Source organism: Crocodylus porosus, unplaced genomic scaffold, assembly GCF_001723895.1.
Source record: "Crocodylus porosus isolate Cpor-Errol unplaced genomic scaffold, CroPor_comp1, whole genome shotgun sequence".
NCBI classification, from domain to species: Eukaryota; Metazoa; Chordata; order Crocodylia; family Crocodylidae; genus Crocodylus; species Crocodylus porosus.
This window is the reverse complement of record NW_017728907.1, coordinates 41,794,056-41,807,311: the sequence shown is the minus strand read 5'-3', so window position 1 is coordinate 41,807,311 and position 13,256 is coordinate 41,794,056. Positions and strand designations below refer to the sequence as shown.

At 42.9% G+C, this 13,256-nt stretch overlaps 1 protein-coding gene and 1 long non-coding RNA gene across 2 annotated transcripts in view; one reads left to right on the top strand and one right to left on the bottom strand.

Moving 5' to 3' along the window:
• ADGRL4 (adhesion G protein-coupled receptor L4) overlaps positions 1-13,256 on the bottom strand; it is a 168,621-nt gene that overhangs the window by 105,187 nt on the left and 50,178 nt on the right. Inside the window, exon 3 of the mRNA XM_019531211.1 lies at positions 985-1,134. Coding sequence (XP_019386756.1) covers positions 985-1,134 — 150 coding nt within the window. The remainder of the gene's footprint in view (positions 1-984; positions 1,135-13,256) is intronic.
• The window catches only part of LOC109307355, a 31,730-nt gene continuing 21,092 nt past the window's right edge, over positions 2,619-13,256 (top strand). Inside the window, exon 1 of the long non-coding RNA XR_002100244.1 lies at positions 2,619-4,068. This is a non-coding gene — a long non-coding RNA (uncharacterized LOC109307355). The remainder of the gene's footprint in view (positions 4,069-13,256) is intronic.

Genomic DNA, 13,256 nt, shown 5'->3' with positions numbered 1-13,256 from the left:
ACATAGGACGTTGTGAAAAATATACAAATCAGATTGACTTCACAGCTCTGCAGCTAGACCCAGCTCTTCTCAGCAGCAGAGACAGGCATCCCAGCTATGTAAGAAAAGGACAGAGAAGTAAAAAATCAAGACAAGGGACGGGAGGATTATAGAGACTCTACTCTCAGAATCCAGAAAGCAATGGGAGGGGTTGTGTAACAGGACCTCCTCCTTCCAGATAAACTGCAGCAACTAGAAGGCTATGCATTCTGGGAAAGGAGTGGTGAAGAAAGAACGAAAGTATGAAAGAGAAAGAAAAAGAAAGAAAGACCGCAAGCAAGCCAGGAAGCGTGGGGTGTGGAATCATCAAACACCTATTGTTGGAGTAGTGTGCACAAACTAAGAATTCCTGGAGGGAATTCTTACATATTTCACTTCCAGCAGCTGTAGCAGGCAGGAAAATACTGGTTTCTGTCCCAGGCCTTTTCCTGTGGAACTCGTGCCTAATCCTAGTTCTTTTGCTATTACTACATGTGTCTGGAAAAGATTCCACTCCCTTGGAGTACGGATGGGTACGAATGGGTGCAATAGTGGCAATATTGCCAAGCTCAAGCTTCAAAAAACTCAAAGGGAAAGATCTTAAGATAACTTGGGAGAAGATATGTCAATACCTATTACAGGAAGAAAAAGATAATAACATCACAATAGGAAATCAGATCTAACAAAAACAAAATGGATGGAGTACAGTAAGTTACAGTAAGAGATTAAAAGAAAATTGATTGGTAAATTGCAGTTAAGTAATGTGCCAAATAAGCAACAAAGAACTCCATAACCTTAGTGTTGGTGGGGGGGGGGGGGTCGGGCATTAGTTTTGACCTTGAGACCATACAAAGATAAGTACTGTCCTGGTTATAAGATTCAACCCTCAAACTAGCAAGCAATGAATAAATTTCTCCAGCTCTGCATATAATATCAATGTACTGTATATAGGTAAAATATATTTACCGTAACAAAATTTTATGCCATTTCCTGTAAATCCTGGGGAGCAATAGCAGCCTTGGTGTCCACCCTTAATTTCACACTTTGCATCTTTATGGCATGGCATGGCGCAGTTCGGAGAAGCAGAGCCATAGTCCAGCACAGAGGACATAAGCACTGAAATAAAAAAACCCCCATGAGTTTCTGGTTGTTTAAAAACATTCTGAGTTCTGAACCCAGGCTAGGACATGCACACCTGATTAGCTAGGGACTGTCCAGCTATTTTAACATTAAAGAGAATGGAATCACGGTACAAAGGTTTGAATTCCAGCCCTGGAGACTACTGGATAAGGCTACTTATAAGTTAGCACATGTATTTATCTTTGGACAACAGAAGACTATTCATAATTTCAACGGGTGTAAAAATGGCAAATGGTGTGGAAGACTCAGAGAGGGTAGAGAAAAAAATATTTTAAGGATTTTCAGAGCTTTTTAGTTTTCACAGAGAATAAACCAGCTGTTTTTAATTTGTACCTAAAGTTACATATGGAGAGTAATCCAAATTATTCAAAAGATATCAAGTGAAAAATACCAGTAAGAGATCCTCACATCAGTGTTTTTAAGCACTTGCATCCATATCCAGCTAACATATTCACAGTCTCAGAAGACTAAATTGAACTGCAACAGCATTTGTGGGGTTATCATTTAAAAACACAAAATTATTTTGAAGGCAATTTTATTGAATGTCGTGTCTGCATTATAAAAATGCTGTCTTCTTTCCCCATCCTCCCATCAAATGATTCCTGAATAGTGTAGATACTTTCCTATGATATAAATGGGATAAAAGTTTTCAACACAAAGAAAGGCAAAGGAAATGCTTTGAGGAAACTAGCATTCACAAACAGATTATAAAAGTCCAATAAGTGTTATGTAAGAAAAACTGGGCAGATAATGGTGACAGGAAAGAACATTTCTGAATTTTGTACTTCGTAGATTGTTAAACAGACATAGTAATAGTTACAAACTATAATATCCCTTTTTGTAACACTGTTCCCCTCTAGTTCTGCTTCTTTTTACCCACATATCATACTAGCTATTTACTAGTCTAGTGTTATAATTATAGTTTTCATTGATCCAAGAAATCTAACTGAGAAGTTTCTTTTCTGGACAAATACAAGTTTCTTGAAACATTCAAAAGATTAAACATTGCATATAGTTTTTTTTTAACAATTATATGTAACCCAAATAATTTCCATTCCTACCAAGTTTCACTTTCTCACTCATTAATTTTTACAGAGTATTTTTTAGAGATTAAAGCATAAACCTGTGGGATTCTAATGCATCTCAAATGCTTGTATGAAGTGCACATCCTAAGTACATCCCAAACTGGGAAAAAACAAAAGGTCCGATTTTACTGAGCAGAGCCTAGAGTGAAATATATGCTTTTACTTAAAGTAACATTAACATTGGGGTTACCTTATGATTCCAAATCTATGGGAACCATTTAATTCGTTCATCTTCCCAATAGTTGTCTGTCCATTCCCCGTGTTGCAGCCGCGCCCCCCCTCCCTTCACCCCAATTTAATCTTTCCCATCCCCACTGACCTCTCCATCTCGCCTTCATTTGTATTTGTTTGGGAAGAAAAGTCACCTACCTAGGAGCAGGAACAGTTTCATTGGTGGTGTTGCTGAGCAGTACTTGGTGCTGAGCGCTTGTGTAACAGCAGAAACCGCCTTGCCTTACAATGTATGAGCGTGTGCAAAGTGTCTGCACATGCTCATTAGAGTAAAATCCCAGCAAAACTCCTGTCCTTTCCCTGCTCTTTGCCCTGAGCTTTACTTCTCCAAAGGTGCATTTAGTGACTCAGGAGCAGGACAGAGGGTAAAGAGGCATTTAGTCTGTTGGGGAAAATAAGAAGATGAATGGGAATAATAGAAGAAGAGCAAATGAGATGAGTACAGGCGAATAATAGATTACACTGGTACAGATCAGGGGGAAAGCAGTTTGCATGAGACCTTTGAGGCGCTCAGGAGCAGTGCTGCAGAATGAGAAGAACAGAGGGATGGAGAAAGGGGATGTAAAAACAGATTGGGGACATGTGGTAGTGAAGAAACAAATAAGGGGGTTAGCAGGCCTGATAAAGTAGTAGAGCACTGAGAGGGAGCATGGACAGTGAGAGGATGGTGGAGCTGCAAGGGCAGAGGAGAAGGGGATGGTGGAGCAGATTAGGGAGTGAGAGGATGGCAAAACCTATTGGTAGAAAGGCTGAGGAACAGACTGGAATAGGGTATCAATATGAGGATGAGAGAAACAGATGGAGAAGTATAAGAGTATGGCAACCAGCTTAGAAGCTGCTACATGCCTCCCACCACATTTCTGCTTGAGAGGCTCTGATCCCTAGCGTTCATCTCTGAGAAAGGAACCTGAGCGACTGGAATTGCTCTTAGCCCTACTACTGTCTTCATTGTGGAAGGAAACTCTTCTGGCTGCAAGGCTCTATCACTTTAAGGGCAGCAGCCTGAAAGGACGTACAGGAAATGCACTGAACTCAGCTTTGTAGGGAGAACAAAGGCATACAGGCAGGGAGGAAGGAGGCAGGAAGGCAATTTTATGGCTGGGAATGTCACAAGCAGAAAGGGCCAGAGTTTCTCTGGATTTATGTAACTGAATGAAGAACTGTGCAATAAGGCATATTTAGTGAGGTCAATTCTGCAAAGCTCTTAGACACATGTTTATTATTAAGGACGTGAATAATCCCATCTCTATTCAGCAAAGCATGCAAGTTAAATGCGATTTAAGCATGTGCTTAAAGTTATGTTTGTATATGGAATATGTGAGAATGTTTATAAACTTTCTATGAACAGTATTTGTGCCCGTTTCCCCATCTTCCTGTGTATGGTTACCTAGAATGATCTAACTTCTGTTCTGGGCTGTTGGTATGATACATGGGAAAACCAAATGTAGGTGTCTGGGTGGCATGAACTGACTCACCAGAAACTAAATGGAGACATCTCCCTAAGGAATGAAATCCTATGAACACAAACAAAGCTTCGTTAATGGGAAACTAACTTTTAAGAACCAGGAACCAAGGAGTGGTGAATGGAGATCGGGTATGAGAACAGTGATTTTTTAAGCTGTTCTGCATGGGGAAATGAAGAGTTGAGATGGCATATAAAACAAGATTTGCTGGGTATGTCACTCATGCTGATCTGGACTCTGTTAAGTTTCACTTTGCAAAAAATAATAGACTGTTGGCTGCAGTCTTATTCATAAGAAAATGCTGGATCAGTTTAGGAAAGTTGCCTGGTTCCATTACTTCCCTGAAAGTTGAAGACTGGTGGGGACACAAAGACAAATAGGACCGCTGTAATCCAAAAGCCCTGTATCAGAGTCAGTCCTGGGTTCAGTCTCCTGAGGACTGTGACATGGTCTCAAAAACTAGACTATAAAAGCTGCAGACTTGAACAAAAATGGTAAATGACAAAATGCTTTCTGATTGATAAAATGGGGTATCCTCATAAATGACATCAGGTACAAAAATTACACTTTTACTGATGCAGGTGATAGGAAATTGTAACAGAACATAAGGTCAGTGCACACAGACTGGTTTAAAAATGGCAGACCCCAATCTAAGATAGACCTGGAACGATGTGCACTGAAACTTAATCGATTGACGTTAGACCAGCAAATTGAACTTCTGTATCAGATCTATTGATTCAAGTTAGGTTACTGTCTGCTGGCATCCCAGGCTCCTTTGTGGCCCCCCTATAATCTTCCCTTGCATGGAGGTGAGCTAGCACTCAGTCTGTGTTTGGCTGCTCTGGCCAAGTGCTCAGTGGGCCTCACCCCCAAGCTCTTCCAGAGCTGATTCAGCCAGCACAGACCCTTTCCACAGCCCTGTCTCCTGCCTCTGGCCATCTCCCAGCTGCAGGGAGGCACTGGGGAGCAGGGGGAAGGGAGGTATCTGTGTCCTGGTGCGAGCCATAGGACCTGAGCACCTGCGTCCCTTGGCCATGCCCCGGCACCCCATTGCAAAGCACTCCATGACATACATGCAGACCTGATACTGATCCCAGGAGAACCCCAGTGAGTGGGTACAGCCCCACAGTGCCCAACCCTGGCTTCTGCAGACCCACCCAGGCACTCCCATTCCCCCATGAGTGGGTGTAGTCCCGTGGAGTCTGACTGGGCTGCCAGGCAGGGGTGAGCATTCCTCTCTCTCCCTGCTGCATCATCTATTAGCCACAGGCATCTGCCTGCTGCAGCAGGCAGCTGGAGGAAGGAATACTTGCCCATGCTTGGCAGCCCGGTCAGGCTTTGTGGGGCTGTGTCTGCTCACTGGGGTCAGGTCTGTGTCTACATTGTGGGGTGCTTCATGATGGCATGCAGGGGCCCAGCCCAGGGTTGTGAGTGCCCAGGTCTTAGGGCTGGTAGAGGGACAGAGATGTCTCCCTTCCCTCCTGTGCTGCCTGCCTGCAGCTGACAGATATCTGTGGCTCACAGATGATATGGCAGGTCACTGGGCATGTGCTTGACCATTCCCAGCTGTTAGTCAGGGTGGCCAGGGTGCTCATCTGTTCTTGGCAGTCTCCAGCAGCACGGGGAGCCTGCAGGCCACACTGGGAGGCATGTGAGAGCTCACCCAACCTGCAGGCCTCAGTTAGTGCAGGCAGCCTGCACCCCACAGCCAAAGGGCAAAGGTGTGCTCTGTTTACTACCTATTTAACCTACACCACTTCCAGAAAACTGTGCAACAGGTTGATTCTGCCTCAGGCTTTTCGAATGTCTGTACCTATGAACAGAAATCATACAAAGGTGGAAGAAATAAAAAAGCAGGAAGGTGAGGCCAGAAAGGAATTGTAGGTGATATGGGTATCTTAATCAGATTTAGTAGGAATATCTTAATGGGAACTTAGTAATGGAAGGAGTGTTTTTATATGAGAATACTGAAAAAAAACTGGATAAAGTGAGTGGCATTTGGAGCCTTAAGAGAGCAGGGTCATACTTGTCAAGGATGAAGGGGATGGTGGACTTGACAAGAATTGTTATGGTGAGAATGAAGCAAAGAGGTAGTGCCTAAACACATGAAAATGTAGACACTTTTCAAATATGCATTGTAAAGCATTCACAACCTGTTGAGGAAGAATATCATTATAACATAAAGTAAAAGCTTGTAATAGAGGAAGGTAGGGAGATAGGGACAGCGGCACATACAGAGACTAGAAGAATAAGAGCTAAAATGAATAGCATGGGAGAAGGTTATGTGGAATACCAGTGGTGAAAAATGATTCAATTTGCCCACAGATAAAGAAATATTAACAAATGTATTCATGACAGCCTTGTAAATTAACACTCGTGAAGGAGTTCAATGGATGAGGAACTAGGAAGAGCTGCTATTTACTCTTCCTCACAAATAGATGTAAAGTGCATGACAATCCTTGCCAGTGCAGGGAGGAAAGTAACAGTAGAAAAGGGATTGCCCAAATTCCTTCTTCTCTGGAGTAAAGAGGAAGTAGGGACCAAGTTATGGCTGTTACAGCCACTGTCTGGTTCTTGCCTTCTTCTTGAGCAAGGGTAGCTAACCACTGCTCCTAACTCAGGCTATATTACAGGATTAAAATCCAGCCCACACTGATGGATACTCTGTATTTGCTAATATTAAGTATTTTTTTTCTCATGCAGCATGCTTATAACACATGCATGGAAAGCAGTAAGGCAAAAACTGCCATGCCAAAACTGGCTAGAGGCAAGTGCAAACAATTTAACCATTATTTTGCCACGGAAGTGTATTTGCATATTAGCACAGGGGTGGGCAATTCTTTCAATAATTGGCAGAGGGGTGGGGGAAAGGATTGCCATTTTAGAACCGGAAAAAATCCAAATCATATGCTAAAAATCAAACATCTACTTAACATATATTAATTTTATTTCAAAAAAATACTTTTGTCCTGATTTACATGTGTTTGTGTAGTATATATAGAGGTGATTGCATAATAGCTCAAAAATAAAGTCTTACTCTTGTATACTGTGTTTGCGAGGGAATGAGGTGTGTGTGGTGGATTGGGTATGTGTATGGGTGGGTGTGAGGTTTATGGGGGGGTGTGGGAGGTGGGGGATGGGTGTGTGTGGGGTTTGTCGAGGGATGTGGCTGTGTGTGTGGGGAAGGGTGCGGATGGGGTGTGGGTGTGTGTGGAGAGGGTGAACCGCCCAAACTCACCCCATGGTGCACAGCTCCCACTGCCGGCAGCAGCAGCAACAGCCTGCAGCTCATGTCCTGCACAGGTAGAGCCCCCCTTGTGGTGCCCAGCTCTGGTCACTTCTGGGGGCTGCACATGGTGGCAAAGAGCAGGGCCAGGCTGGCCCACTTCCATCATGCAGGGCTCCCCATGTCTCACATGCAGCTTTTGGAACCCAGCCAGAGCCACACGCCGTGAAAGAGGAGCCGGCGGCCTGGCCCCACTTCCTGCCACTACATGAAGCTCCTGGGATTCTGTCAGGAACAAGGGAGTAGGGCCAATTCAGCCTGGCTTCATTGCGTGGGGCTCCCTGCTACTTCTGGCAGAGTCCCAGTCTGGCATGTGGGAGCAGCAAAGGCTCCTGGCTCCATCATGCAGAGCTTCCCCCCAGTGGCACATGAGGCATGTGAGAAATGATGGGCCCCATCTGATGAAACCAGGCCAATGGGCTCCATGCTCCTACCCAGCTGCAGCCTCTCCCTGCCCCCCTGGTGCTTCCGTACCTGCTGCCCAGAGTGCTGCAGCAAGGATAAGAGGAGGAGCTGGAGGAGCCAAGCAGTTCCCCTGGCAGCAGCTGTAGCAGCTTTGCCCAGAAGCTGTGAGCTATCTGGGGCTGGGGCTGAGGCTCTTCTCCGCATGAGGATGGGAGTGCAGTGCTCTGCCCCAGTGGGAGTGGGCAAGGCTTCGGCATCATGCGAGTGCAGCAGGGGCAGCTGAAGGCTGGGCGAGATACAATTAATTGGTGGGAGCATGCCCATGTGCCGGATGGAATTGCCTACAGGGCTGGTCCCAGCCTGCAGGCTATATTTTGCCCACTCCTGGATTAGCAGGTTTTCACTGAATATTTTAAGGAATGTACTCTAGTGGTCAAATGACTTATGCACATGCTTAACTTTACACATGGAAAACAGACCCATTTGTCTTTGTAAGGTCAAGCTCTTAGGCATGAACAAATCCCAATGTGGAGGTGAGCATGTGTAAATTTAATTGATACCATTGATTGCAGGGACTAAAGTGTCTTGTGTCAGTCAGCAAAGTTCTCCAGTAACTGGGTGTTTTTTTGTGGGCTGGTGGGCAGAGATCACTCTGCCTCTTAGAAATTGTTGGAGATGTTCCAGTCTTTGCAACTTGAAAGAAATTATTTGTTCACAATGTTTTTAAAAGGTAATTGAGAGCCTAATTGTGCAGACAAGACTATAAAGCTAACACCCCACTGATGATGAAGAGGGGAAGTTCAGACTTCCTAGGGCTAAGTCTTAGACAGTTTGCATAAGAGATAAAAATAGATCAGTTGTTTTCATTCCAAAGACTGCCTGCAATACCAGAAACGCAGAACTCAAATCAATTAAGAACAATATTAGGGGTATCCCCTGCTCTTCAATAAGGTGAATGAGCGCAGGCTAGCTATTTACAGCACTGGAAACCATCTAAAAATTTAGATAGATGTATCCTTCTGAATGCGCTCATCTAGGGATCAGAAATGGAAGTTGGACATTTTCCCAAGGGATAGCCTATTTTGCACAGAATTTCCAGGCATATAGTTGAGCACTGTGCATTTTGCTACCATCTGGGCTGTATTTGCTTGCATGTGTGCATGTATCAGGGACTCCGAAAACTTGCCAAGTAAAACCAAGCATCCCCAGCCCAGTGGCTGCTCCGTTCCAATATACATTCACACTTCCTCCTCACTTTTACAATCTCACACATGCACAGAATTTGGCTCCAACAGAAGTAACTCTGGTGCTGTCAGAAACCACCGCATATATACAGAAAGAGCTTTAGTATGAAACTATACACACACACAAAATCTGTTCTCATTACTGAAAGAGAGAAAAAGGGCTGTTGAATATTTGATGTCAATAATAAAGAGATGATACTGGTTGTTCTGCTCCTATTTGTTTTTACCAACAGTGAACATTTGCTCAAATCACTAAGATTTCTGTCTGAAAGAGAAAGGGACTCAAATGAAACAAACTGAGGACACAAAATGCTTGAAAGAAAAGGCCACCTTCAAGATTATGTATTTGTAAATATCAGAATAACTTAATTTTCTAAACCAAATCCTATCTGCACTGCAGGAATCCAAATAGTTTGGTAGCATGTAAAAAAAGTTTAAATTATGCTAGTCACTGAGAATGGCAATTATGCCATTTTTTCCAAGCAATAAAAATCTGGATATAATTGAAAATGTAGTTAGTGTCTGATCAAAATAACAAGTTTCTATGCTTTGCTAGAGTTATTTTTAGGGAAATGATTCAGAGAAAATTTTCCCAGAACATAGAGGAAGCCTTTCATAGAAACAGTCCCTGCTACATCTCCTTTATAACTATTTCTCCTCAACTCTCTGCCTTAGTGCCTTATGAAGTCTTATAATTGTATGTGCGAACATCATATTCCATCAGGACAAATAGGACTGAATATACACCTAGGGTTGATGTACCTCTAATCAATTCTTAAGCAATAAAAATACACACACACCCCTCCTCCGCAAGCCTACATAGCTGAGTCCAGCCAGAGGAGACTGCATATTTTAGTGAAGGAAGGCAATTTCTTTTTACTCATTATTGCTTTGCCTTGGGTAAGATGCATGAAACTATGAGTCTTTTGAAATAACATAGTGCTTGCAAAAGCTACATTAAGAGTTTCCAAAAAGGAATCTCATTTTTTATTCCCAGACCCAGTAGAGGTTGGGTAACAAGAGTACAAATGTGTCACGTCCCCAGATGCAATTTTCTAGGGATGGTCATTTCATCTCCCTGTCCATAGGTGACGTGTAAGGAGAGCACAGGGTGGGAGAGAGGGGGCACTGGGTGGGAGGGAGGGGGGGCACATGCCCCTCACTGACAGGGCCATCCCCACCGCTGACACCGGTAGTGGCATCTGCAGATGCTCGTCAGCTCTGCCCCTGCCATCAACTTCTGCGGGTGCCCCCCCAGACTCAGGAGGCACCAGTTGCCCATGTCCATGTGCATTTACTTTCCATTGTGACTGGAAGCATACCATCCACTGGGACTGACTGCTGAACAGATGTTCTGTGTAGTCTTATCATGTTCTTTCCAAAATATTGCTACTTAAGGTGCCTTATCACTGTATTCTCTGCTTTACTATCCAGATATTTACAACTGAGTTAATGTTTCTTCTGTTAATTTAGCTTGAGTGAGAGCGGTTACACTGCCAAACAGCTCCTTAATGGTGCACAGTGATTTGTTGAGCAGCATACATTAGCTGAGTTCCCACTTCATTTCTAGCTCAAGTGTCAGTGGCATTCAGACTTCAATCCATGCCTCCCCACAGGCCAACTAACAGAAATTTAAAGCATCACTTAACTTGAGCTGAGGACTTCTGAGCGTTTGCAAAATCTGGAATAGGGCCATCTTTTGCATTATACCTTGAACTAACAGTGGTGTGAAGAACTAAGATAGTACCTGGAACAGCAAGTCGGGCAGAATCTAGCTCTTTGTTAATTATTAGTCTGTTATTATTTTAATTGTTTTGCAAGTACCTTTAAGAATGGGGCAGGGAGAGTGCTTTGCAATTTTACTTTTGCTAAATAAAAGCATTATGAATATAGGGAACCAGAGTAATAAATCACCAAGACTAGTGATTTAGTAATAATAGCCAGTTGCCAAAAATAGTAAAAATAAAAAACACAACAAAACATGCTACATATACTGACCAAAGAGCTCAAGCACACATAGATCTTCGGCTCCTGTCAGCCTTATTTCCACTCTTCCTATACAAGGCTTCTCAAAAGAAAAAAAATTGCTTTTCTTTCTCTTTTAAGCATAATTTATCTCCTCATTTTTGGTTGCTTGCAGGAATACCTGAAAATAATATTTACCTCTAGCCCTATAGTTTAATCTGAACTTTCAAACAACATGACAATTAACCATGCTCCATGGCAGTTTAGAATCTGCCATCATATCTAACATGAATGGCTATAAATGTGCCCTGTCAAAAGCTAAACAAACAAGATCTTTTAAAATAGGCTGTATGTAAAAAGCCAATATATTGTGATCTTAAATTGCATGTGTGCCATCATTTCTATATGTGTTGTCATTGCATCTGGTTATATCCTGAAAAATCCCAAAGCCATGAGAGTTTCCTGTCATTACATCATACTTTTTTCTCATATGCCCATATTATTTTTCTGGGTTTCAAGCTAAATAAAAATACTCTTTTGAATCTAAACTTCTTCCCTTAGGACACTGATCTTATCTGTTGCCCTTCTCTGGACCTTTTGTGTTCTAAGTCCTTTATGAGTCAACTTTCAGCTTGATTAGATTGAATGTAATAATCAAAATGAGAATGTGATTGCATCACCTACTACAGGCTGTAAGTCAATCCAGGATTTGTCAAAGGTAGTGACATTTTTCTCCATTTACTCTTTAAAATTCACTCCTGGGCAGAGTCATAGGTACTAATTAAGTCCTACTAAAATAGACTTGAACAAGACTTAAGTGGTGCATAGGCCAGAACTTGACACAAGAATGAATTTTTTCTTGTTTGCTTTCTGACTACTGTTGTTCACGACAACCATGCTAAAACCTGGATCTTCTCCAGAGAGGTTACAGCTAATTCACGCCCCATCAATATGTACAAGTAGTTCAAATGATTTCTTCCAGTGTTCATTATCTTGTATTTGTCTGCACTGAACTTTATCTGGTATCTTGTTATTCAGTCACCCAGGTTTTATTAGCTCCCTCTGAAATCCCTTACTTTGCTCCTTGTTTTATATTAACTTTAATATTTTTGTATTGTCAGCAAATTTCAGTGCCTTGTTATTCATCCCATTTCCCAGATCATTAAATATGAGTGGTGAGCAAATAGTAGAGGAAATTATTCATGAATATTCATTTGACGTCAAAAGTAAATTTCATTTTGACAGCCTTCGTGACCATTTCTTTTTCACTTTCTGCAAACACTCAAGTACTCAGGATTTACTAGTGCAAATACATGCAAAAAATTCACATTAAGCTTCAATATAGAAATAGTCACATATGGTAAAATTCAAACAGTATGTTCACATGAAGGACTCACATTTCATGCTGTACTGGAAAAAAGCCTTATGGATATACCGGTGCCCCTTTGGAAATGCCCTGACCTTGTGAGATGCTAAATTCTCCTGCCAGGAATTGTGTGGTACCCATGGGTCTTCACATATAGGAGGAACTTGATATCAGCTAGGTACAAGTGGTTTAATAGCTGTTTCATACAACCAAATTACTTCAAATTAGTTATAATGAAAGCCAGGAACTTGACTACTGGCTACTGGAGCCTCTCAATTAATCTGGCAATATGCTGACTCTACCATCTCTTCCTATCTTGGCACCATTTTTCTGCTGCAATTACTTCTCAGTGGGCGCATCTACATGAGATTCTATGTTGCTGTAGCAATGAGCTATGGTGATATAGCTTGTCACTACAATGACGTAGTGTCAGTAGGCACAAACTGTAATGCCACTGCTACTTTGCAGTAGGGTCAAAAATGACCCATGCAGCACTGGGACTGCACAGTAGGGCTGTGCGAAGCTTCAGCCACTGATTCAGTTTGGCAGAGATTTGGCTTGATTTGGCAGCCAAATCTCCAAATCCACATTGAATCAGGAGACCCTTTAATCTCTTTGAATGGAATCAGAACCCACTGAATCGATTTGGAGAGATTCAATGATTCAGACATAGACACAGTTTTAAATGTTTTTTCTACATAACTCAAGGTACTAGGTGGCTTGTGAATGGTTAAATGGTGGGGCGGATGGAGCATCCCATGGGAGTGTGGTGGGGGGGGGTCCCCATTGTGCTCAGCAGTGAATCCAGAAGTGGACCAGAAGCATGTCCAGTCCACTTCTGGATCCATTGTGAAGTGTGTGGGGGATCCCCCACCCCACCCCCCAGCTCAATGACTGGTGCCTCCTGGGTCTGGGGGGCACCCAGTGTCCCCCATCAGCTGATTGCTGAGCCAAGGGGGCATGGGGTGGTCCCCCGTGCACTCAGCAGCAGACCCAGAAGTGGACTGGAAGTATTTCCAGTCCACTTCCAGGTCTACCGCCGAGCATGTGGGG